The sequence below is a fragment of the Eretmochelys imbricata genome, chromosome 14 (genome assembly GCF_965152235.1).
Source record: "Eretmochelys imbricata isolate rEreImb1 chromosome 14, rEreImb1.hap1, whole genome shotgun sequence".
Taxonomy (NCBI): domain Eukaryota; kingdom Metazoa; phylum Chordata; order Testudines; family Cheloniidae; genus Eretmochelys; species Eretmochelys imbricata.
The window spans coordinates 10,597,449-10,624,873 of NC_135585.1; the positions used below are offsets into that span (position 1 = coordinate 10,597,449).

General features: G+C 42.6%; 1 protein-coding gene across 4 annotated transcripts; it reads right to left on the bottom strand.

Annotated features, from left to right (window-relative positions):
• Positions 1 to 3,452: 3,452 nt before the first annotated feature.
• Positions 3,453 to 27,134, bottom strand: PCTP (phosphatidylcholine transfer protein). 4 transcript variants are annotated; one of them, XM_077834039.1, is made up of 6 exons: positions 26,988 to 27,134; positions 11,784 to 11,901; positions 7,258 to 7,337; positions 6,329 to 6,500; positions 5,589 to 5,656; positions 3,453 to 5,063 (listed from the first exon to the last, which is right to left on the bottom strand). In XM_077834039.1, exons 1-6 carry the CDS (start codon positions 27,132 to 27,134, stop codon positions 4,998 to 5,000), a joined length of 651 nt encoding a protein of 216 aa, XP_077690165.1. In that variant the 3' UTR covers positions 3,453 to 4,997. The 4 variants fall into 4 exon arrangements, with proteins under 4 accessions (XP_077690165.1, XP_077690167.1, XP_077690168.1 ...); XM_077834041.1 differs by lacking the exon at positions 26,988 to 27,134 and adding an exon at positions 12,994 to 13,449; XM_077834042.1 differs by lacking the exon at positions 26,988 to 27,134 and adding an exon at positions 12,839 to 13,449.
• Between the last annotated feature and the right edge of the window lie 291 nt (positions 27,135 to 27,425).

Sequence of the window (27,425 nt, forward strand, 5' to 3'; positions counted from 1 at the left end):
CCACCCAGCCTTCTTAAAACCAAAGTATTGGTTATTTTAGCAGTAGGAACAAAGCATGGAGAGGAGGTTTTAAAAAACAAAGACAAACATGTAGACTTATCTTACTAAAAAGCTGAGCATCCCCTGATGGTAACCTGGGCAGGCCTAACTTCAGCTGCCCCAGCAGATGCCTCTCTCTCAGCCTGGTTCCCCAACCTCTTTTCTCCCTCCCAAGAGAGAGGCCTCCTTTTTAAACTGCTATAGTATTTGTTATTCTACATTCCTGGGCAAAACCAGTCCTGAATACTAAGCAAGAAGCCAAGCCAGAGGCCTCAAACCCAATGGCTCTACCATTGTCCATTAGCATCCCTCATGTATTTGCTGAGAGGTGGCTATCATGAGCCATTCATTTCCTGTGTGTTTTTCCTTGCAGGCCCAGTATTAAGCTAATTAAATAGATTTGTGCAGTAAGCATCCCAATAAGCAGTTCAACATACAGTATTCAGACACTGCAGAGCAGCTTCACAGCCATCATAGCTGCATTCCTAGGAGCAATTGGGCACAACAGGCAGCCAGTTCTCTCTTTTTCTTTTTTTATTGAAGCCAGTAGATGTGTACTCCTCTTACTAACCAGAACAGGAAGACCTGAGTGACCAATCCAGCTCAGCCTTCTCTTTGGAGTTCCTGGCTTTCCCAAGCTTGCTTTTGAACAAGTTATTAAGACCATGCCACCGCTGTGCATTTAAAACCTTAGTGCGTGGACTCATTATGGGAATTATGTAACTGCAATTGCAGAGGAGGTTGGAGAACACATATGCTAGAACCCAGGCTTCTCTGGCAAACACCCACTGTTTGCTACAATAAGTACAGAAATGTCAAATGACCCTTCTCTTTTATGAAGTATTTATTTCACTTCATTCCCTTAGAACCAGAGGAAAATGTAGAAAAGCGACAAGCCTGTGGAAATATTATAAAGGATGGAGTGTGGAAATTAAAAGAACTCTATAAAACAGATGAACACAATCAGCAGCATAGTACATTGCTTCAGCAGGAAACAACCTTGCAGACACGAAGGGCTGTTCTATTTGCATGCACAGCTCTCGCGGGAGACAAAGGTATACTGAAGTGTATCACCGCCTTTCATAGACCTTGTTATAGAATGTGGGAACAAGGTGACACTTGATAAAAATTAAAGGGAATAAAAGATTTAGTGCTTTATGAACTGAACAGTCAAGCTGGGAAATTTAGCAACCACGGAGGTAGAGACATACTGTGGATTTAAAAAGGACTCAGAAATTGTACGACCTTTAAATACCATTGGGAACAGGTCAAGCCTGGATAATAAGGGTAATCAAGTCTTATGCTTCAATGAAAGATGGTTGTCTGCAAGGGGAAGGACTTTATTGTGCAGAATTGCTCAGTGCTAGATGCATTATGGTTTGTTTTTTTATCTTCCTCTGAAGACAAAGCTATTGGCCCCATCCAGAAGCAAGATCGGAGGCTAACCGATTCAGAGAGCTGATTTCAAAGGGTAAATTGAATATTCCAAAAAAGTTATGCACACAACAGTATAGACCCTTTAAATGTCTTAACCATGGTGCTATGTTATGTGCACTTTCACAAGTAAGGCACACAGTAACAAAACACACCCCTGACTACCACACATAGGGTTTTGAAGGCAGCAGCATTTTAAATTAACACCCTCCCCGCCACACCAAAAAAAAACAAACAAAAAAAACCACAAACCCAAAACCCACCCCATTCTGTAAAAACCTAAAGCAAAACTCATACAATGCTAGGTTTTCTCCTTACACCAGTGCTGTGAGGATGTTTATCTCAAAGCCTACTGCAGCATGCATGAAGCACACGGAGATACAGCCAGAAGAACTAGAGGGGATTTCTCATCTATTCTTAATAATTCTCCGAATTATTTCTTATACAGTTACGAAAGTTCCACCAGAGATAAATAGATAGGATCTGACCAGTTTCCTCCTCGACCCTTTGTAAGACGACCAGGGACAGTTTCAGTTCATTATAAATTAAATTCTATGAATCTGTGATTAGGGCCAGAAGAGACCATTACTGCATCATTGAGTCTGACTTACATAGAAGAACCCAGGCCACAGGATTTCACCAAGGAATTCCTGCCTCAAGCCCTTATCTTGTGATTTTTTTTTTTTAAATAGTCATAGCACTGTATGCAAATATTTTTTTGCAAAAAATAATTCTGGGGTATATGTCATTGTATGCAGCAAATTGTATCTGTAAATGAAAATAAGGCTGATGCTCTCCTATAATCATGTGCCTGACTCAGATAGTTTGAGTAATAGAATGCAAAGCAAATGAGGTTTTAAGGAGATCAGAATGCTGCATTTTACCTACGTTATAGTTACCAAAAAGGTGGAAAACATTAACTTGTGGCCTCCAGAGCTTCCATACACTCCATCGAGGGCATAAAGGTAGTTTACAGCACCTTTGTCCATGTCCCGGTGCCCTGCCTCTGAGAGGCACAGCGCAGAATTTCAGCCATGCAACAGCATGTTTATTATGGTGGGGCCTAAGCGCCAACCAAGAACGGGACCCCATTGTGCTCAGCACCGTACAGACACATAGCAGACAGTCCCTGCTGTGAAAAACTTACACTCTAAATAGACAAGACAAATGCAGGGTGGGAGAGAAATGGGCAGAACGAACAAGCTGAGTGAACAATAGGAGGGCAGAAAACATCATGCTAGTTTTATTTTTGGGTGGGTTCACTTGGGCAGGGATAAGCTGAATGGAAAAAAGGGAAGGAGGCTGAAGGGGCCAGGGTAGGAGAAATAGGGGGTGAGAGGGGCTGGTGTGAAATGAAGCTGAGGTGAAGAGACTGAGGGAGATAGAGGGAGAGGATTAGGGCAAAGCAGCCAATCAGCACAGGGCAGAGAAAGCCCAGTCAAAGTGGGATCAATATTCCTATCAGTGGGTCAAATTAATCACTAGTGTATCTGCACTGACTTAAGTCTAGAGAGCAGTAGACTTCATGATATGATGCCACGTGTGTTTGAATAGCCTTCAAGCCTTGCAAAACAAAATGTATCAAAGGCGCCAGTTAGACTGATGGAGTAACTGTTTACAAAACCAGGGACAGAGTCTCAGCTGGGATAAATTTGCTGCTTTACAGCACTTGAGAATCAGTTCCAATATATTTTATATTATGGTATTTTCAGCTTCTTCTAGTGGAGAAGCTATCTGAACTCATAACTGACAATGATTACTGTTTACAACTTTAAAAAAAAAACAAGCAGATTAATCAATCAGTTTACTCACCTTTCAAAAAAAAAAAGTCACACAATCTCACAGTGTTCATGCTGAAGTGCAATTGATGATCTGCCATGTCCATTAGTCAGCATTACTATGGCTACATGTGGAAATGATTAAGGAGCAAAAACTTTATAGCAAAGATTTTTTTTAAAAAAGCTACTCGTACAAATCTGTAATTTCAAGGTTTTGTTTTTAATTCATCAACTACCATTCAGAGTACATAAGGTATAAAGGCAAATAACTTACATCATTACTTTTATATACAGAAATGCTTATAGGTCATTAGTTACGGAGAAGATCTGCCATTCCACTGAAGGCTGTGCATCTGGCTAGATTAACAGCATGGGCTATGTCCCTGAGATCATCACCTTTGTGAAAGTGTTTTCCCTCAATATTCTCCCCACACAGACACACCCACATGGAGGTTCTACATGTGATTTTTTTCCCCTCTTTTACTGGGATTTCTTAAGTTATAGTATCAGCTGGAAAGTTTGGTTCTTGGCCTTCTCTCCTTGTATCAGACTTGGAAACATGAGCTATCCTTAAGACAGCCATTGATCCCCATGGCAGGATCAAGCCATGTCAGGATCAAGAATGAGGAAGCAGAACCTTAAAATTAGTCCCTAGCATGACAGTTAGGAGATCCCCTGATAATGTCTGATACTGGGACAGTCCTAAAAGGATTTCAAGTTATAGTTGATATCTGAGCTGTGTTTCTCACAGAACTCTTCAAGGTAAGGGCTTGATAGACTTTTAGTATGCCAATTGGTTTTCATTAGAGCAGAACAAGGAACTGACTCATTCTGTCTTATTTCATCACAATTTTACTTATTACATGTAAGTCTCTTCCATCCTCTCCTCAACTAACTGGATGTGGCAAAAGCATGGTAGGTACAAACTATTAGATTTGACAGATACAAAAATGCCAGTATTGGGACTTAGACATGATCATAGCAAAACTCTTAACTATACCCTGTAATAGCATGAGTCCCAGTGTGGGCTGCAGGTTATTTATCAACACATATAGCAAATATCCTCCACCTGGATGGTCAGCAAGCAGGATGTGTATTTCTGATCAATGAATCTCAGCTCCCAATAAATACAGGATAAAATTTAGGAAAAGACGGGATAAAGAAACATACTTCGGATCATGGAAAGTATCCAGTGCATTAGACCTGAGCGTGCCTTCAAGGGGCAGCCAGTTTTGGCAGAAGGACTTTATTAGCAAGGCAACACCTGCCAGAACTGGTTACCTAATGGGTACAGAGACCTGATTTATCACAAGAATCAAAATTTACTTTAAAAAGCTGCCATTTTACAGTATTCTTCTCCAACAAGCAGTAACGGGCTCTACTCTGTTGAGGATTTAACATAACTTTACTAATGGACCTATGGTAGAAAGCATACAGAATTGGGGGTGGTGGAGGAAGGATGGGATAAAAAGGAAGGAAACTATTTGAAAAGCAGGGAGTAATTGCATCAGCAGTTGAAGCAAGGATGCGCAGCTATCTAGCTAAAGTGCACAAGAGATGGCAAATGAAAAAATAAAAGGCTCGACCACTTTGAAGGCATATGCCAATGGAACCTAACTATAATGAGTAGAAGATCTCAGGAGGTAGATTTTATCCAACAATGTTTCACAATAGTTGTCCTTGGAAGCATCCAATTTTGGGAATCAAATCAAGAAACAAATTCAGAGAGAGAATCGAAGCAGCAATTCAAGTTTTCTTGCAATAATTAAAGCAAGCCTTCTGCAGGTCTTTGAGGAAAGCAGGTACTCCACTCTGTTTTAAAAAAAAAAAAAAAGTATGCAGGGGTTATTCTCTGATGCTGGTAAAAAAGACACCGCAGAGAAAAGCTATATATAGACACTATTTTACACTACAAATATTCCAAGAGATAACAGAAGACAGTGCTTCTAACAAAAGGATTAAATTTACTACAAAGCAGTAAATTCTGTATTTGTTCCTAGAACATCACATTGTATTTCAGGAGTTTGAAAACTACTAAATCTGTCTGCTCGTATTTTGGAACATGAGTTTTTCTGGCCACAGTGGTGCAGAAACAACTCTGATGAGTTTTAGTATCAAGAGTGAGCTTTCTTGAGGTGTGGGGGAAGGAACAGTTAAAAAGAGACAGCTATCAGAAGGGAGGCCTGAAAGACAAGACAGAGTGGCCAAGAGGGAAGAAGACTTCAGATAAAGATTGGCTTATCTTGTCTGATTTATGGAGGCCAGATTTGGATCCTGGATCCACAGGAACAAGTTAGACAACACAAAGAAAGATATTGCCCCCAGCTTCCTGCTTACCTTGGCTGCCCAGTTAATGAGCCATGACGGAATCATGCCACCAGGATTATCGAAGTAATACATGTAAACTTAAAGGGACAGACATCAAAGGGAATAGAGTTTATTATAACAAAATCATTAGCAGTTTACTTGCTTGCCTGCAGCTATATTGATTACAACCATAGTTTTTGCCTTACTATGGAATGCAGGATTTAGCCCTGTATAAGTAATGTTACATACACACATTGTTACCAAATAAAACATTTTTTCTTAAAGATCAACTTTGTCCCAAAATATCCTTCAGTCTATTTAGAAGAACTTCAAGATTGGTTCCACAGAGATTAATAAGTGACTTTTCAATTAATGGAGTCTTCACTGGGTTACCCACTTTCCATTTGCTATCAGTGATCAAAATAGAATAACCAATATCCAATAAGTTCAAATGAATGACATCTGTTCTCCATTTAGTGGAGGGAAATGACTGATTGGACTGTTCTTAATTGTGCAAGTCCAGTTAGAGTTACCTAACAGATGAAGTCCAATGTAACATTCCCAGACATGCTTCTTTCAGCATGGATTTTCAGAGATTATAAAACTCTTGATATACATCTTTACCATATCCTTTGCGTGTATCTTCAAGTCCTTAGCCTCTCCTGCTTTGATGGTATCTGAGATTTTACATTTCATTTCCTTAATAAATGTAGAATAAAATTTGAAAACTTGCTCTACTTTACTTAGCTGTAATAAGTGATATTTCTTACCTTTGGATCCAGTCTTGCCATCACTCTCAAGCACCAGACTTTGCACGTAACTATTTACTCTGATAATCCCAGGTTTTTCTGGACACTGAGGAAGAGACATGCTTTTAGCCAGCATAACCCAGATCTTCCGCCCATCAACCTCCATATCACGACGTTCACGAATATACACATACTGTATTGCAAGTTAAGAAAGATGCCTGAAAGTTGAAGAAAGATGCATGCACACACACAAAAGTATAACTGGGTTCAAAAAAGAAGTAGATAAATCCATGGAGGGTAGGTCCATCAATGGTTATTAGCCAAGATGGTCAGATATGCAACTCCATACTCTGGGTGTCCCTAAACCCCTGACTGCAAGGGGCTGGGATTGGATGACATGGGGTTGATCACTCAATAAGTTGCCCTGTTCTTTTCACTCCCTCAAACATCTGGCACTAGCCACAGTCAGGAGACAGGATACTGGGCTAATGGACCATTGGTCTGACACAGTGTGGCTGTTCTTATACAACTATGATCAGTTTCACAATATTATTATTATCATCATCAACTTGTATTACAGTAGCACCCAGCAGCCCCGTCATGACAGACACTGCCTTTATGTTGTGTGCAGTCTCTGACCTGTTTCAATCTATGTTTCACCTCGGTCTATTAAATGAATCTTAGCGTTTGCATTATTGTAGGTCTGATCCTGCAGACTCTCGCATTTGAACATGCATTTAATTGAAATCAACGGGATACCCAGGTGAGTGATTCACATTGCACAAGCGCAAATAAGGATGGCAGGATCAAGCTTTTAAACTCTTCATTCTCGTCTCAGGTTTGGCTCTTCTTCAACTCCCACAGTAACAGACAAGCGAAACTCTTAGAGCTGCCTGCATGGACTCTTGAATAAGTTGCTTTGCCACCAAGACAAAGATTTGAAAGGATACATCTCTATTTGACAAAGGGAAAGGGTACTTCACTTCCCAGTAGATTATTCTCTTCTCATCATAAATCTTCTCACACAACTCTACAATTGGCAGAGGGGAAAACAGTGTTGGCCATCGCTGAGTTAATTCCAGCTGCAACATTTATACATATGTAATACCAAAACACCACTTAGATTAGCAGTGGCAAGAATTTAAAAATCTGTTTGCATCGCAGCAGTGTTATACCAGGATATGCTAGGTCTAGTAAAGCCAGGTCAAGAGAAAAGTTTGTTTCTACTGTAGACCGTTCCATTCAGGAATTAAGTAAAACAATTGTACCAGAAATTGCAGGAAGAATCATATCTCCATTTCTACTGATTTCATCGATTAAAGAAGAGAACAATAGTCTTTGAGGCGCCCAAGTCAAACTCCCACCCAGAGAGTTAACTCATTCAAAGCCTGTCCCACCTCTTGTGTAAACCTGTGCATAAGAATATGTTCCTTTTAATGCACATCCTGTAGCTAGAAGTTCAGAACAGCTCTGTTGTTGAACATGCATTTGAAACAAAACAGGTAATCACTTTATATCCTTGACAGCCAGTCCAATCTAACATGGAATTAGAACATGTGGCAAGTATGAAAAAGAGAGGCTCCCAATTAAAGCGAGCGATGAGCAGAATTTGGGGTGTGTGGTGGGGGAAGGTTACCCTTTTTTAAAAATTCCATTTTTGTCATTCATTGGCAAGTGATAAGTTAACTCTGTTCCAGAGTTACCAGCAGGCACCAATGTTTGCTCTGCATACTAGAAGCTGAAATAGGAGGCAGTCTGAGTGGGAGCGCCTGGGAACAGAATCAGAGTTCAAGAGACAAGATGACTCACTAAGGAGATCAGATGGGAAGAAAGCAGCAGGAAGGAGAGAGTGAGGGAGCTTAAGCCAAACTAAATCATTGGAGGTTAGAAGGAAGCTTTCCGTGGAGTAAGTTATCCCCCCCCCCAACGGTCCACTGCAGGGTTTTCTTCTGATGCAGCCAATACTGGCCATTGTCAAAGGCAGGACACTGGACTAGAAGGATCCTGGGTCTGAGCCAGGGTGGCATTTCCTATCTGACCAGGAAGGCAACCATGTCCGCTGATGCCCCTGAAAAAACCAAGATGAAGGACACACAAAGAGCCATCAGTGTTAGTTGCATGTGGTTGGATTGTGCCCAAGGATGTTAACAGTACCAGTGAGTTAGCACCAACAGGGTTAAGACACTTGTGTGTGCTCATATCAAAGGAAGCATCCACTATAATTTTTCATGCTGGAACCATTCAGCTGTCTCCTAGGAACTCCCACTCCCAACCCAAGGTAGTGTTTGAACGATACATACAGATATTGCAAGACTGTAGTGTCATCCTCATTCACAGCTTCTTGGGCGTGTTTACAAAATGGCTTTGAAAGTAGCACAGGAGGAAACACCATGCATTTACCCTTCCAAATGAACAAAGAACGATGCCACAGAGGATGGGGAGAGTGGCTTTCATGTGGGAAAGAAAATGAAAGAGGGAGGGGGAAAATGGTGCATCTAAAAAGAGAGTTACTATTATACCCAGTGCATATGTATGTACCAGGTGTCCCACACACACACACAAAAAAAATCTCATTTCCTTTCCCCAGCCCACTTGCAATGTCGCTAACATTTAAGATGTGCACACAGTATGCTGCAGTCCCTGCAATGCAACGACAAACCACACAGTATCGTGTTTTCCACCAGAGGTCACTGGAGTATTAATTTGTTGCCTTTTAACTATTGCTTTCATTTAATTCTTCTTAGCTAAAATGCTAAGAAGTGAGTCTTCCTCCTTTTCAAAAGAGAGGCCAATTTGAGAGTGCCATGCCAATATGCATTGGACAGAATGACCAAACAGAACTTCAATAATCCATTCTGAAGAGCCCAAGAGATACATTATTATACTGAAAATTGCACACTTGCTAAAATGCAGCATTCATTTTTTTTCAAAAAACAAAACAAAACCCCAAACCCCCAAGGCTATATTACAAAATGTACTTCACTTAGTCCACAGCACTGTTCAGTTTTGTTTATAATACAGAATGTAAACATCGGGTAGTTCAGCTTGTTAAAGCAGGGACATGCTTGTTTCACTGCAAAATTTTAATGAAGTGCTGCAGTGAAGAATGGCTGATTTTTGTATATGAGCCATGAACATGTGACTTATTATACTGCGCCATAGGAGTGTTTGGTGCTTTATAGACAAAGGCAAATCTACAGCTTATAGTCCAAAGCTTTGACGTTGAGATGGAGATCACTGTAGGATGAAACCGCAAATCAGACCCAACGTAGCAATGCATGCTCTGCGTATGCCTGTCTTTTGAAAGCTCAGTCCACTTTTCAGGAAAGCAAAACCACCTTCCACTCTGCCATGTGTTGTTATGGGCCTAGCCAAAAAATGAGCTATCACTCAGAATAGATTGCATAAGTCTTCATAATATGGCGCTTGCTTTCTTACATGCTTTGATGAGCAGTAAAGTTGTTCAGAGTGTCAACATTTAAAGCTTCATTGATATCAGCGTTACCACCCCTTGAAACAATGGGCATATTCAATGGCTCCAGTTTTCTGCTATCTACCCAGAGTATTTTAAAAAGAAGTACTAGAGTAAACCTTCTGCCAACAGGGAGTTAACTCGTCCAACCTTGGAGTATGAAATACCGTTAAGCCAGCAATTCTCAAACTTGTATCAAATCGTTGTTTCAAACATACACAAGTTCTGGATACAGTTCAGGGAGCCAGACTATTTCCCTAGTCAATGAGGGTGTAGAAGCCAACCCTGCAACATTATCTACATTTTAGAATTTAAAGGGTGTAACTTCCCAACTGCTTCCTTTCTATTCTCTTAGAATAAAAAAGGCATTATAAAAAGATATCCCTAGCATGTTGGCTTCAGACACCATAGGTTGTAGTTGCCTTAGCTAAGTGTCTTACAAACCAGAATCTGATAAAGTCATTTCAACGGAAAATTAGAAAGTCAGATTGCTGTGTCTTGGTGTACGATACTGTGCATGAATTAAGGTTCCACTTGAAGCTTCTTTTGGATATGTCTTTGCTAGTAGAAAAGGTGAGTGCCTTTTATAGTGAAAAAGTTCTTGTGTGTTAGCTCACACCTATTCTACTAGGGAAGCTACAGGCGGACTTAGATCAACATCTCATTTTCCATAGGTTAAGTAGCTCTCCACAATACTGCCCAAGGTGCAATCAACAGAACCATGCAGGCTAGAGCCCCCACGGTTTAAAACCAAGGGAAGGCATCTGGCAGCATTTTCCTTGGCTTTCAAACTTGCTTCTTTGGGCCCCTATTCAGGAAAATACTTCATGCATGTGCTTAAGTTCTATTGACTTCAGTGTAAGCATATGCTTGAGTCCTTGCCCCTCTAAAGTCCAGGTCTGTTAGTCTTCTAGACACCCTGCAAATTCCACCCCCCCTCCGTCCCCCCCCTCCAGGTGTTTGCAGAAATAGAGGTGTTGATGGCATGGGAATTTGTTGTGTGGATAATAATGGCTGAAGTGTTATTGTTCTGGAGGTGGTCAGGTGTACTGTTATTTTCTGGGGAGGCCACCGTAGGTGTTCTAGGTTTTTCAGTTGGACAGTCACTATTTTTGTAAAGCACCCAGGAAGGTAGGATGGTTGCCAATCCCTCCTTCCCCCCGCAAAAAAAGACAAAAGTGGGGCATATGACCGCTAACCCTGACCTCACCACTGCCAAACAGGCCCCCAAAACTACCATCGAATTGACAGCTATTCTGAGCATTTGATGTCAATTAGGCCATCTAATGTTTCTAAAGATTGTAAATTAAAAATTATAGTACAAAGCTTGTGCTGACCCAGCCTCCAAGAGACAACACGGATGGATGAGAACGTGAGCACCAGCACTGTCATTCAGGCCTTCTGGGTACGGTATCACCAGGTAAAGAGCACTTCAAAGGAAGATGTTCCCCCATTGCCAGAACAGAGTAATGGTTTAGGTGCCAACCTCCTCCTTGGGAGACCTTGGTTCAACTCTGAGACTTCTTCTGCCTCCTCAGGCAAGTCACTTAGCCTCTTCATGCCTGAGTTTTGCCCATCTGTAAAATGGAAATAATACCACTTCCACCTCCCTGGGTGATGCAAGGATAAAGACACTTGCAATGGTTAGGAACTTGGATCCTGTGGTAATGAGGGCCACGTAAGTACTTCGGAGTGGCAAGGACTGATGCTGTGGGGTGCTCTCCCTTGATATTTGAAGTTTGGCCATGACTAGGCAAGAATGTATCTGTTATACGCCACATTTTTACTTATTGGTATAACATTGGGTGCCTGTTGGGTGACGAGTGCTTTTGATAATCTGGCCTCAATTGTAAATGCTGAGCACCTGAAAATGTGACCTCAAGTCCTTTGGGGAACGTGGCCCTAAGAGAAGAGAGAAATTTTAGAAAGCCTTCCGGGGGGGGGGAGAGTTAAAGATAAAACTTATTTTTTAACTTTTAAAAAGTAATTTGATTATTTACTAACCTTTAACATATTGATCCCATTGTTTTCTGTAGTCTAAATCCATATAGACATCTGCAAGCAACTCTGGGGGACAATCGGCAAGGCCACCAAAGATTTTATACTCATAAAGTCCTGATTGCTGTGGAAATGGAACAGACGAAAAAAGGCATCACACAGGAAAGGGAAACATTCTATTGCATGAAAAGCAGCTGAAGGAAGCAAGGTGGGGCACTTATTGCAAACCTACGTAAGCTGGGAAAGCAAATCCTTTTAAAAACAATCCCCAATGCAATCTATTTGCAATATGGCCTTGTTTTTATGTTTGTATATGGAAGTGTAACAGTCAGACTCCCTCACACAGAGCCACTTCACAGTTCCCTTACTCACATCAACTAGTGCCTTACTCCACAAATAGTTCCCAGGAACTCAGTGGGACTGCTTGGGGTAAATGGCAGTATAAAGGATAGGACTAATCCTGTTCCCATTGACTTCAGTGGCACAGTATCAAGGTATCACAATTTGACCTATAAATAGGCATTTTTTGTTGTGAAACATGACAAGGTAATGCATGACCCACAGTAATCACTACTGCTGTAAAATGTTAAGCACCGTGGGAATCTTATTCCTAATTTTGATGTATAGTTGTAACACAGGCTATACCTATAAGGGAGAGAGAGTCATATTTTGAGAGTCTTGGATATTAGCTGTTTTCCTTCTGCAAGCATCCTGAAATCCCAGCCCTCAATTCCCCTAGCACACAATTTCGTGTGTTAATGCTTTTAAAGTTTCACATAACATATGGAAATTCCATCTGTGCATATGGAGCAGCGTTTACACTATTGTTACTACTACGTCAGTACTAATTAAAACAATGAGAATAAGATTTTTAAGTGTCAACTATAAGAGCGAGCAATCCCAAGGGGGGTGGGGAATATCATAGCTATTCAATGGTCTGTGTGAACAGAATTGTTGGTCTTTGTTCGGGGCCTACCTGTCCACACCACAAATCCACCACTGGAACTAGAACACCCAATACATCAAGAGACAAATAATGGATGGGTATGTAGTTTCAGCACCTTCATCCTGAGAGTTGCCTATTCCCTGAAGAGCGTAACTGAGATCACAATCTGGCCCATTAGTTCCAATCCTGAACTGCCTTACAGCGGGTGTAATCCCATTGACTTTAATGGAGTTGGACAAAGTGAATCAGAGCCCACTCGGGTAGTCTTACTTCGGTTATCCACAGAATAGGGTACATTCAGGGTAACACTTCATTCCTGGGTGCCAGTGTCGTCAACTCAGCCTTTTACATGCACAATATTTAAAGAAAAGGAAATATTTAAAAAAAGATACAGCATGATTCATACCACATTTGTAATAAGGCATTACTAATATATTTCCATTTTTATGAGACCATCTCGGGGTAATTTTGGCAAAATGGTACACTTCACCAAGCCAATATCCAAGTAAGTCCCTTCCAGACAGCTAAGAGGAATGATGCACTGAATCTATAGTTATCCAATGGCAGCAGCTTTAGAAATAGCTTTTAAGCCTAAAAAGAAGGAAGTTTGGAAGCTGGTGACATGTAATTTTGTGATTATCATGGTGTTTCAAAGTATCCCATTCCTCTATGGAAGACCTTGCAGTAGACCTTGTCAGTTATTTCAGGTTTTTCCAACCGTGCATATTTTAGATAGATAGATAGATAGATCTTCCTGAAATAAATTTACTGTCCCAGCCTTGCTAGAATACCTATGTGTGTGTGTAGTTTTACAAATGTAAGCAGTGGCATTGTACTTAGTGGGATCATTGACACCTGTAAATGTCAGTCACATGTGTAAGAGTCTGCAGGATTGGGACTGGAGTGTCCAGTTTGGTGTATTCAGCTTAACATGCAATTTGGTGCGTTCAGCTTAATGGGCAAATTTAGGGACCATCTGGTCCTCAGAGATACATCCTGTAAATGTACAGTAGCTAGCTTTACAAGAGGAGCACTGAAAGAGGTTTTAATGATTGAGTCTAATATATATATATCCTACTTTGGATATTAAAAGGATTTTTTAATAAATAAAGGAATTAGTATCAGGTAAGAGGATATTTTTCCTTATTCCTACAAGGATTCCAAACACTCTCCCTAATTTTAAATTTTACCAGTAACTTCCTCTCCACCCCCACCCCACCCTACCCTTTGGGAGCGTTTTATGTAACTTTTGGACATTAGAATGGCTTCTTACGTGACAGGTTCCATTGTGTTCATAAAAGGTCATGAAAAAAAACACAGGATTCAGGAGCTGTCCGTGTTGTTAAATATTAAAAACAAAACAACACAACACATATAACAAAGACATTCCTGAGCCTTACCCTGTATTTCCATTGACAAGAGACAACAAAATAACCAGTCTACACCCTTAGAGTCTGACGTGTGTTTTTCCAATCCAGGTAAGATGGCAGCACAAGCCTCCCTTATTTGGTCACCAACAATTTGGCAACTCCTTTTTATACACAAGAGGAAGCCAACATTTGACGCATTCCGACAGCACAGTATATTTTTCTGCTATTTCCCCCCTCTCATTAATTTGGTTCCTCTATTACTCATAAGAGCAAATAAAAATGTAGGGATACTTTAACAGGATTAGGATTCCCTGAAAACACACTACCAAAGATGATCAATGCTACTGAACTCGTAATGGAATCTTCTGTATCTGATCCTGATCACATGAAATAATATTACATTACGAAGAACGGTGGTAGGGAGAAATACCTATAAAGAGAGAGAGAGAATATATAATCGCCACCGTTATTTTAAAGCACACACCACTAAGGCTCTGTCTACACTGGGTTGTTCTGTCTCCCCCCCGCCCGCACCTGTTTAATTTACAATGAGGGAGTGCAAACTGCCAATGTGAGCAGCATTGGTCCCAGATGAGGCTTGTACCACTCTAACTTACCCAGTAAGCTACTGGAGCACGTTGCACCAGCAGAGTGTGTCTGTGTTAAGCATTTACACTGAAGTAGCTATATTAGTACAAATTACTTTAGACGAGACAAATCCCAAAAGTTAAGTAAATGCCCCTCCAATTAACAACTATAGTTCCACAAGTAGTACAGGTAAACTCCACGATCATGCTAAGTTTATGACAAACTTACAAAAGCAAGTAGATGCCCTGTAACTGCTCTTTCCCTCATTGTGCCCAAGGTATGCAATGAAAGATCTCGACTTGCCAATGGGCCTTTAGCAACGATGAAATGCTGAAAGCTTGCTGACAACTCCTCATCCAGGGCGTGACGCAAAGGCAACTGACAACAGTCTAAAGAATCTCATTGACGTCAAGAGGCTGTGGATCAGAGTTATAGGCATGTCTATCCAGTGCAGAACGTAACTTTCACCGTAACAAGCGTATGCACTGCTTTGTTGGACAGACTTTCAAATTTACAGTTTTGAGAGGTAACTATCCACTGTCAAATGCAGTGTGGGGTTCAAGATTTTCTTCCATTTCAACAGTTTATCTGCATTTACATTATAAAAATAATACAAGGCAGGATAATCACTCACATTTCCCTAATCTTAATGGGCTAGGAAACATTAATTGTATTCCCTTTGTCTCTCATATAATAGCTCATTGCTATGCTGTCGCAGGAAAAGAATCATCTTTATTATTCTTTTGCTGGATCCCTTCCAGTTTCTTCATGTCTCTTGAAAAGCCACAAACTGAGCCTGCTGAAAACTATAATCCTGCCGTCAACATCCATAACTTAAGCTAGGACGTAGTAGAGCAAGTTAAAAGGACAGAAGCAAAAGGTTTATCTCACTGAACCCTTTATCCCCCTACTGTTTATCTGCTTGGGAAAACAAATGCCACACGGCACTTCCTTCTCATTTAAGCTTACAATGGCAGCATCCACACATTCTAAATCCAGTACTGTGTTTTACACTTCTTCCCTCTCTCGGAGCTTGTCTTCATTAGTGGGTTATCTTGAGGTATAACTCAAGTGTTGCCCCAACCTGACTCCCATTGACACAGCTCTCTAGCTTGAATGTGGTGGTGTTTTAAACAGGAACCAGCTGGCCCATTCTGGAGGTGGGTCGAACCTCAAGTGCTGCTAATGCTTGAGCTAATAATACAATGGGGACAGAGCTACTTTGTGATGCTAATGAAGTCACTCAGTGCTGACTGAGTGTTATTTCACAATGGAGCCACTCTCACTCACCTGGGCCATCCTAAACTACCAGATGTGCCCCTTGGGTGGCTGATGAAAAAACCCGATACATAGCACGGCCTGATCTGCATATAACAAATAAGGAGCTGTGGGTCTATGGTTGAGAGTCAGACTAACTACATGTCCATGTAAAAAATGTCATAGTTACAAAAACAACCCCCAGACAAGGATCTGGGTCAATTAGCAAGCGTGAAGGAGCTTGAGAGGGACTACACTGCAAAATACGATTCAAGCAGCACAGGGTAGCCAATGTGCCGTTAGTAGCAGAGTAGCTGTACCCCCCTTGCATTACTAGCTTGACTGAGAAAGAGCTTGCGTGCCAGAGAAGATTAGCCTTAAACATCAGAGAGATTTCATCAAAGCCTTCAACTGCATTCACTGTGCAAGAGGACAATCTGGGCTTCCCAAAAATATAGCATCACTGGTTAAGATGCCGTATGAAGGTTCAAAATGCTGCTATGTAAGGGCAGAAAGTGGAGAGACCAATTGATTCGATATTGTTCCTCCCACCGAAGATGCAGATCCAGGTCAACCAAAACATTTTGTGAATTAACGTGGATTTCGACTGACCGCTTCAGTCAAAATGAAAAAAAACTGCAGATGTGTTGAAATGAATCATTCGGATATTACCAACGTAAAACATTTTGATATTTCAGGCTAGACGCACAAGGGAATTTAGGCACCATTCACAAAACACTGCCCTCCCCTTACGTCTAGTAGTCCAGCAGTTAGGGCACTCACCTGGAACATGGGAAGCCCAGGTTCAGTGGCCTACCTGAGGGCTAGAAAGCTGTGTTCGCTCTCTCCCCTGCTCTCCCCCCATGGAACAGCTTCCGCAGGGCAGACAGAGTCCCACCACAGAATATCCCATAGCCTCTGGACTAGGGTGAGGTTGTGTTGATTTCAAGGTGTTTATATGCGCTTTCACTGTCCAACATTAAAAAACAGTGATACTTAGGTTCAGGGGTTTTCTTCTACAGAGGCCTTGGTTTTATTTCGCTCCTCAGCGAACATGTTCTTTCTCAAGTTGAAAGTTTATTGATCAAACACAAGAAATTAAAAACAAGCATTTTTACTGGAATTGAGTGAAAAGAAAAGGAGTACTTGTGGCACCTCAGAGGCTAACCAATTTATTTGAGCATAAGCTTTCGTGAGCTACAGCTCACTTCATCGGATGCAGCTTATGCTCAAATAAATTGGTTAGTCTCTAAGGTGCCACAAGTACTCCTTTTCTTTTTGCAAATACAGACTAACACGGCTGTTACTCTGAAACCTGGAATTGAGTGATTATGCAAAACAAACTTAAAGCCTTGAAAGCAGGGGTGGGCAAACTTTTTGGCCTGAGGGCCACATCGGGGTGCGAAACTGCATGGAAGGCCGGGTAGGGAAGGCTGTGCCTCCCCAAACAGCCTGGCCCCCGCCCCATCTGACCCCCTCCCACTTCCCACCCCCTGACTGCCCCCCTCAGAACCCCCGACCCATCCAACCCCTCCTGCTCCTTGTCCCCTAACCGCCCCCCCAGGACCCCACCCCCCATCTATCCCCCTCTCCCCCCGAACCTCCACCCCATCCAACCGCCCCCTACTCCCTGTCCCCTGACTGCCCCCCGGGATCCCCTGCCCCTTATCCAACCCCCCGGCCCCCTTACCATGCTGCTCAGAGCAGCATGACTGGGAGCCACGCTGCCTGGCCAGAGCTACACATGCTGCTGCTCTGCCCTGCAGGAGCACGCAGCTCCGCTGCCCAGAGCGCTGCCTGCTCGGCAGCACAACTGCGGGAGAGGGGTCGGTGGCCAGCCTCCCCAGCCAGGAGCTCAGGGGCCAGGCAGGATGGTCCCGTGGGCCGTAGTTTGCTCACCTCTGCTTTAAAGTCTCTCCCCCTTCGGAGATCAGTCTTATTTTCAAAACAAACTTTTTGATGTGAAGGGTTAATTTTACCCTCAGTCCAGATGTGTAAAGGGTACTCACTTCATCTGTTTCTAATGGACAAGCAGGCTGAATATGGAGGAGAGATGGGATAGAAAAGGTAAGGGAAATATGGCTTTTGTTGATGTTTTTGGAATGCTGGACAGTCACAAATGGATGCTTTGGCTGTTAGGTCAACTACAGCACCTGTTGCTCGGATCCTGGTTCACATTCCAGTCAGGGATGTCACCTGCTTGAGTCTTTTCTCCTTAGACAGGGCAGGGCTGTGGTCATCTCATCTTGCTGTGCAGATGCAGGGCAGGTGATTTTATGATTTGATGAAAAGCCAAGAGAGAGAGGTGGGGGGGGTCGGAACAGCATCTTGTACGCCTCTGCTATGCTGGCTGTTACCCATCGGGGGGATATGTAAGGACAGGATGGCATGGTGATTTTAAGAACTCAAGTGAGAAAGCTCCTTGAACAAGAACAAGGCTTAATGGCCTCCCTCTCAGAAAAAATATTTTGATCTGGTCTGCTTCTGCTGTCTCAGGCTCAGGGAAGATGAGGTGAGTGGAAGACACCCTGGGAAGATGGTTGTGATTTTTTTCCCCCAAAGTCTCTTTTTAAACCCCAAAAAGGGAAACGTGTGCAGCAGAGTTAATCCCCTCATTATTTTGTCCACCTAATAGCCACCACACCAATTTTGTTTCATTCATTTCTGGCTCCACATCTTCCATTTTTACTAAGCACGATATCAACAGTTCTTGAACCTTATCAGGAGGCCCTTTTTGTCTGGACTAACCCAGTTTGTGTGTCTGGTTTTCTTGCACTTGTTCATAAAATTCATTATTGACAAACAACTTGACCTATTTTCCGAGATAAGTTTTCAAGCAGGCAAAATGTTATAGGTTAGTGTGACCTGTTATGAACTTGCACATCTTGTTTTACATATGAGCTACAATTGGGGCAAATGTTTAGGCCCAGTAGCCACAGCAGCACTTGCCTGGGAGGGAGGGACACCTGGGTTCAAACGTAGATCTCCCACATCCCAGGTGAGAGTTCTAACCACTCAGCCACTGAGGGTAAGTGGGGATAACCCCACCACCACCTCCTCCATTCTATGATTCAAGCTCTTTATTTCATTTTCTAACTTTAAAAAATAAAAGCAGTGACCAAACAAAACATTTCATTCAGCACAAAACAAAATTTTGAATTTTCAGTGAATCAAAAAGTCTAAAAATTCTCTCTTTTTTTTTTTTTTTTTTTTTTTTTTTTACTTTTTGCAACCGCCAGCAAGCAACAAACATTCACAGAGCTCTACACTACAATAATCAAGGGTACTTGCCAAATTATTGGATTTTCTCAAGTTGCTTACCAAGATTTAAACTATTAGATCAGGCTTTGCAAGGGGAATGGAGGATCACTCTATGCATACACATCTACTGTAGCAAGAGACATGCTGAGAGACAGGAATTTAAAATGAGTTCAAGGCTAACAGAGCCTGAAGACAGAAATTCTCAAGATTTCAGAGTCACGTGCCAGCTAAACATTTAGAGATGGTACACTGTACAACCAGACTAAACTTAGCATCTTTATTACCCTTTTTCAAAACATGACCTTTGTATACAATCCAACCTCAACTATCCAAACTCTTGTCACGTCTCCCCAGAGAATCAGAGAAGCTACATTTAGATAATTGTGGCTGCACTTGTCCCTTCTCCCAGGATTCACTGCCAACTACTTGAACCATGCTGCCCCTGAACAGGCAGGGCCAGCCAGCTTCCCATCTGGCCAGTAGGATAGCAGACAGTTAATGTACTAAAGCAGAATACCAAGATGTCTACATTCAAGGGAACCAACTCAGCAGGCTTTGAAGCCTGCTCTCTCAGGTACGCCAATTCAGTTTCAGCTTTAGTCCATTGGAATCACTGGAGGTGATCAGCTAAAATCCAGGGTAACAGCCAAATTTGGCCCAGTCTCAGCCCAGCACAGACTTAATGCCTGCTGAGCCTGTTTCCTCCAGTTATGCGATCCTCAGTAGTTTGGATAGTTTACATTGTATTCCCAGTTCTGCTTCTTCTGATGTAACCTATGAGACATTCTATCCACACTGCAACATTATACCCGGGTACAAGTTCTATTATTTTGCCTACAGTTAGCGAGATCAGGCATCTTCACAGAACTGCAGCCATTAGCAAGAGCTAGTTAGAGAACTAAACTGATGCCACATCTGCCAGAAAACGTTACAAACTTTCATCTGCAGAATGGAAATGGATTTTGACCAATCATCCTTTTCATAAGTTTTAGGCACTCAGCACAATCCTACAATAAAATCCAAAAGGAGAGAATTCGCAGGTGCAAGAGATCTGTGTGACGATCATCATTGTTTTGTTGATGTGCACCCTGAATTCCTTTAAGTACATCCTATATTTCCACCCACCCTCAGAATTTATCCATTTCTGGATGAACATGGAGAATCCTAGTCATCCATCCCCAATAACCCCCCGATTCACACCTCAATTTCAGTTTAATATTTGAGGGTCATTCTTGCAACTGCAACAAATGCCAGTATGAAATGCAAGATTATGAAAGAATTCCCAAGTACTTTTTTTTTTCCCCCCTTCATACATTTTAGGGTCAGATGAGACCACTAGAATAGTCTGATCTTCTGCATGACAGTCTGTAGAATTTCACTGAATGATTCTCTCTCATGCCCACACATGAATTTAGCCTCATAATCAGCCCGACAAGGTGGGGATAATAAAAGTTCCCTATTTTGCAGATGAGGAACTGAGGTACAAGAGAAATCAAACTACTTTAGATCAGACCCTTAAAGTCAAGGTGAGGGTCTGCTGATCAAAGATATACCCGAGACCCCATTTTCAATATTTAAGAATTTCCATCTTCAAAATATTTTTCAAAGGGAAAATATTTTTTAGTCTCATATGATTTCTCCAGAAGTAAGTCAACAAAGGCCCAGTGCTCTTGATGTTTCTGCAGGATTGCATGCCTAGTGAGATAGTAGATTGAATGCAGGCCTAGTTCCATCCAGGGTTCACCAGGGGGAAGTTTAGCAAGCTTCATAGCATAGCACAGGGTACAGCCTGTTGAGTCAGGACTTAAAAATAGTCTACTGGTGAGGGTCAAGTTAGACAATAGTCAGCAGGAGTTCTATTGAATTTGTTTGAAAGCGTCCATTTTTAGTAACTTATAACACCCGGTTAAGAGAGATTATCCGCCCACAGTTATCAGACTACGCGGAAATACTGCACCATTGCACTATAATTGATTTTACTGGCAATTCGAAGTGGTATATTTTTCCTATTAAAAAAGATATATAAAATCGTATAAAATGGGAAATGACATTTTTTCTAAAAACATTTAAGAATTTTCCCTTTTTTTCAACAAAAACCAAGCTTTTGGGGGTTCCCCCACCCTCTCTTCTTCCCCTTTTTCAATTGGCAATTATCAGGGAGGGGGAAGGGAAAGTGTGAGGAGAGAGAAAGAGAAAGACAGACGTTTTCAGGGGGAGAAGGATGAAACAAACAAAATTTCAAGAGCAAATTTAAAGTTTCTCCTCAAAAACAACTATTATTTTATGACCAACTTTACTGGCAGCTACTGTGCGGTACCCAGTTACTCAGACAATACGGTTCTGCACACTTGTACGCTCCTCATAGATTCCACCAAAAACATTGCCTATTTTATACTTCTTTCAAGTACCTGACAAACCTCATTAGCTAGCTATTTACTGTGTGTATTCCACACACTAACATGCTTTCATTTCAGTACTACAGGTTACCACTCCCATACTATAAATAGGGGAATACATTACCACACAGTGACAGAAGAAAAACAGATTACCCTGAAGTGACAATTCTATTTCTTGTAATGGGAATGAATCAGACTTTCCCCAGCCACCCTTCCCCTTTCACAGGGACCTGGATGACCTATTTGTTTGCTTTCTCCTTTATGTTTTCCTTTTAGGAAAGAACATCCCAAGAAACAGGGCACCTAAACCACCAGAGTCAAGAGGTGGTGTTTCCTGAACCCACGTTTAATCCCTTAATATGTATTTTTTGCTTCTTAAGAAGTAATTACAAGACTTCCACGTTTTGATCTCACTATTCCTTAGAGATACCTTTCAGAATTTAGGGGAAAACATGTATATTTATGTGTAGCTGAGCAGGATGTTCCAATGCGGAGGACACTATGTTTGAACCTATAACTGGAATATTTTGTTTGTCTAACCCTAAACGATCTTTCATCTGCCATGCCTCCAAAACAAATTAATTTGGGGACACCAGTGGTACAAATATGATCCCCATTTCGTAGACTGGTGAACTAAGGAACTGATCAATTTCTTAGGCCCTGATCATGCAAGGAGATCCAACAGGCAGATTCTGGAAGTTCTGCCATGCTGCACTGAAATCAATGAGATTCTACAATGGGATCTTGACCAACTATCCACCTCTCTCTCTGGGAGGTCAAGAGGTTGATCAATCACAACCTCTGGCGGGAGACAGAACGTGCGCAGCTCCCCCTGCTGAAAACCTGCCAGAACCAAGAGGCACATTAACTATTTCAGAAGTCCTCGGCTCTCCTTCTTAAGGATGCTCACAACATGGGAGCCCTATCACTGCCCCTTCCTCAGGCCTTACTAACAGGTAGTGCAAAGATCTCCACCATCTAGCGGAGTGCTTCAAAAGCATCCTGCCCAGCTACTGATCACATGGTCATTGGATATTCCCACACTGTCCCAGCTGATCAGGCTCGGTCTCCTCCCCTCCTCCCCCGCACCCCAACTGCCAACTTTGCTACCATAGCACACTCATCACTTCTTCCTGCAGCTCAAGTGAAGTTTTTGCAGCACTCACATCGGGGGGTAGGGGGGGGAGAAGAGAAAAAGAAAAAAGAAAAAGAACGAATCAAAAGTTCCATCGCATCATTCCTAAGAAGGGTCCGTGAATGGTGGCTTTTGGTACTCAGCACACTGCAGGGGACTCAAGGTCAACTTGCATGACAGGCTGTTAGCAGGAGGTCTCCATAAGCGGTTTCCCAGGTTCTTCCCCATTGTGCTGTGCTTGGCAGCCTCCACTCAGGTGCAGAGGCAGGAAGGATGAGTTGAATTTGCACATCAGAGAGGTCTGTTCATGGAAAAAGACAGACCAGCAGAAGATATTTAATGTTGCAGGGGACCGGCAGCCATCCCCAAGTGAGAGAAAGCCCAGCGGGAGTTTGAAAGGGAGAAGGACCAAGGGACTCATGAACAAATCAGGGAGGCTTCCACTGACTCCAGCTGTTGTTGACTCTAATACTATACCCAACCCTCAAGACTGGCTAAGGATGTTGTGTATGCCAAATACAGAGAGATTTCCTCCAATACTAGACCTCATTGCCTGGAACCCTTTATAGCTGTGGCCAGGAGTTGCTCTCTAGTACCATCTGTTGTGGAACATATTTATTCCCAAATAAATAAGTGCCTGCCACAAGTGTAGGAGAGAAAGAGAGCCTGGAGCACTGGGCCTGGTGCAAGATTTGAGGCCTGAACCAGAGGCTATGAACCAAAGTCAGGCTGTGTATTAAACAGATCTTACAAATTCACTTTGTGGTACATTAACTTGGCAAAGTTGTTGCTAGCATACTAGGGACTAGATATTTATGTAAATTCATTCCAGAAGGCTAGTACAGATACACCCCAATCTAGTACAAAAGAAGATGGTTTGACAGAATAATGAATAGGGATGTTTTGTCTGAAATATCAGGAGCAAGGGGAGGAAAAAAAATTATATATCGTGAAACATGTAACATGGTACATAAATTGTTTATCCCAGTTGTTTGTCTCAGTCTATAAATGTGCCGGTACTTCACCTTAACCCTTTGTGTGGCCAAGGGGACAGCAGAAACTCCCGCTGCTGACTGAGCTGCTCTTTGCCACTGGGCACTCATGTGTTAGTGTACCTGTAGCTCCTGTGGGACACTAGCACTGTACCCTGAGGGCAATAAAGCTGGCCAAGTGCCTTTGTCACTGAACTGTGCCAGTGGTCTTTTTTTATGAGTAACATCAAGGGCTGCTGAATTAGCAGGCTACGCTCTCTGCTAGTGCTGATAACACCAGAGCTCCAAGGACAGAAGCACAGAGCAGTTGGAACAGCTTTATCAGCAACATTCATCAGCACCCTTCTACAATAAGCAGTGAGAAACACGAGAAGACTGGAGTGGCTGTGAGCGGAGACCAAAGTGATCCTCTAAAGGGCTTTCAACCCAATCCTGAACTGGAGATTGCAAGAGTGCAGATGATGGCTCTTTATACAGAAAATTAACGCTGGTCCTCAGCAGGTCAGCCCAGACAATTTAGGAAGAAGGCCTGCTGGAACCTCAAACTGACCCAGCCTGATATGACCACCAGGCTGCCACTCTTAGACTAGTGGGTTTTTAAAGCCCAATTTAATAACAAAAATATACCAAGTTTCATAGCCGTAGGAGCCAGGAAAGGGGAGAAATGGGGAAGAGGCCTTCACTGCCAGCAGTGTTCAGGGAATCATGCTACAAAGCAGCTCACTGAGAAAGTATAAACATTATACATGGGTAGATAGTCAGTAATCAGTCTCCGTGTTACTGTTGTGACAGTAGCCATATTTCTAGTCCTTCCATTTCAATTCAACTTACCCACTCCTAGCAAGCTATTTGGATCTAACCAAATCTTGTCTGTTTTAAATCGGATGATGAGTAAGTGTAACTGCTAATGGAAATATATTTCCTAATTCAGTTTAGCTAATTCTACCTTTCATAGTTCAAGAAAATTTGTTTTGAGAATTAGTCCACATTTGATCTAGCTGGAAATTTTGAAAAAATTGTTTTGAGAATTAGTCCACAATTTGATTAATTCTGCATTTTCAATAGCTCTTAGGGTATGCTGAATGATATAAATTGCAATTAAGAGGCCACTGAAGCTAGAAAATCATATGTAAAAGCTATTATTAAAATGAATTTAACTTTTAAAGTGTCATTTACTTTTGATTATTTATGCCATTTGCTTTTTTTATTTTATTGAGCTCTGAAAGAGAAAACAGGCTAGTTGGCTTCATTTTGGTCAGTTTCAAGCCAAGTTCTCTTTCCCATTCTTGTGCACTACCAAAATATTGCAATATTCAGATTGCAGAGACAGCAGGAAACAAAACTGCTTCCACAGACTTTTTAAAAGTAAGTTGATGAACAATTTTATGACAATACTAGATTCTGTAAAGCTTTGCCCTACATGGTATCATATAATTTAATTCCAATGCAACAATAGCACTGACCTGTTAAGTATGTGATAAGAAGAGTAACTAAAACTACAAAAATGAAGACATTTTGGAACCATATTTATACCTAAATGTTTGAATAAGTCAGGAAAATGGATTAGTTACCAAGTAACAATAAAGTATCAGCTGCCACTGATAGAAAATATCTATATTCAACTGCAAGCTAATTTTAAAGATAGATTCTAGCCTTGAATATTTAAAACATTTATAACCATTGAACTGTATCAAAACCAACTCAGGCAGTTTTGGACATCTCAGCCATAATCTTCCCTCAAAACCAAGAAGTGAAGATTTTAATGCTGATGGGGGATTTATTACAATATTTTCTGAAGCTCTGCTTGATTTGGGGCCAGGATCTTGATGATGTGGCCAGCAGTGAACAACATCATTAGCTAAAAAGAGAAGGAGATGGAGACAGGACATGTACCTGGAAAGTTACTGAAGATTCTAAGATTAGGAACAGATGGTATTTGAAGGTGGAGTAATAAGTTCCCTAGCCTTCCTCCTTAAGGGATCCACTGTCATTCTCCCCTGAGATAGATTTTTATTGGAGGGAGGAAGAAGGGGGAGACGGGTATTTCCCACTGAAATCAGTAAACTACTTCCTTCAGACTAAAAGGCTTCCTCTCACCAAGCAGAGCCCTCCATCAGGAGTTTCCAAATTACCAAGTGTGACTAAACCTTAAACTCTCAGTAATCTGCAGGCCCTGCCAAGGCTTTTAGGGAAACAGGCAGCGTTTGCAGCTGCAACAGCTTTCCCCATCAGCAGTTAATGGCATTAGCCTGAAAGCTGCTTTCTGTGACTCAGGAGACACTGAGCTAGGGGTGTTAGAGCTCAAACAGATGACAGAGAGGTGCCTGGCACAGGGGAGCAGTTCAGCCTGTCTAGCTAATCAGCAGAACATGTTGCCACTTTTTAATATCTAGTTAAATACACAAGCCTCTTCCACTCATGAACATGGATACTCTTCTACAGAGAGCAACCCCACATAAAAGTTTCTAGGTGGTAAACTGTCTCCAGCTAACAATTAGTCCTACTTCCATTCAGTTATACTGATGACAATCGTTTCTGCCTCCCATCAATATATAGGGGGGCTGTTTCTCCCTAGATGTAGGGGATACCCAGTATTCACCTGCTGTAGCTATAGATATGCACCCATAGATAAGGGATGAGCACTTCCCCCCTCCTCCACTGAATATGGGGGAGCCATCACCCAATATATAGATGCCTTCTCCATTTATATAGGGAATGCCCCTATCCAGCATAGATACGGGAACTGGGTATAGCCTATGTGTTGTGAATGTTCCCCATATAAAGGAAATGCCCAAGTTTTTATATATATATATATATATATATATATATATAGTGCTCCCCTCCCCCAAATAATGGAGTCCTTCCCCCTTTCCCTCATGTAATGAGAATGCCCACTACACAGGGCATCCCACCTTGCCCCACATATATAGGCAACTAACCACCTGTACAGAGCATGCCCAGTTCCCCAGGCACAGTGTGAATACTCTCTCCTTTATGGACTTTTGTCCTTTGCTCCCGTACACAGGGAGCACTTCCCCACTGATATCAAGTATGCCCCCCTTCCTCCAGGATACAGGGGGTGCCCCCACCTCCCCATGTCTCCAGTGAATGCCCCCAAAAGAGGGGCCCTGCCTCTGCCCCTCCCCGCGAGGATACCACACTGAATGAATGCCTCTCATAGACACGGCATGCCCCGCCCCCGCGTACATAAGGGACCCCTCAATCCTATAGGGGCCGCCGGCCAGGTGACCCCTCTCCAGGGTACCTCGTCGTAGAGCCGGTAGATACTGATGCCCATAGTCTCCACCAGGAGCTGCCAGGCTCCCCCTGGGGCCAGGGCCGGCGCTGGCTGGCTCAGCTCCCGGCAGGCGGCCTGGAACTGCTCCTCGGAGAAGCCCGGCTGCGCCTCCATCGCCCGGCTCTGCGGGGCCGGGCCCGGCGCGCCATGTGATATCCCCGGCCGGGCCACAGGCGGCCAATCGCGGGCACCCGGCGCTCGGCTCGTTCCGGGAGGGGGAAGTGCCGAGCCCCGGCCTGCGGCGGTGTGGGGCGGGATCCCCCCCGTGTACAGCGGGGCCTTTCCCCGCCGTGCGGGAGACTCTCCGCCTGCCCTGTGCCTCTAGGCCGGCAGAGAGGGGGCATTCCCTGCCCTTGTAAGGGATATAGGGGAACAACCCCTCCTTCCGGGCACTTCCTCCAGCAC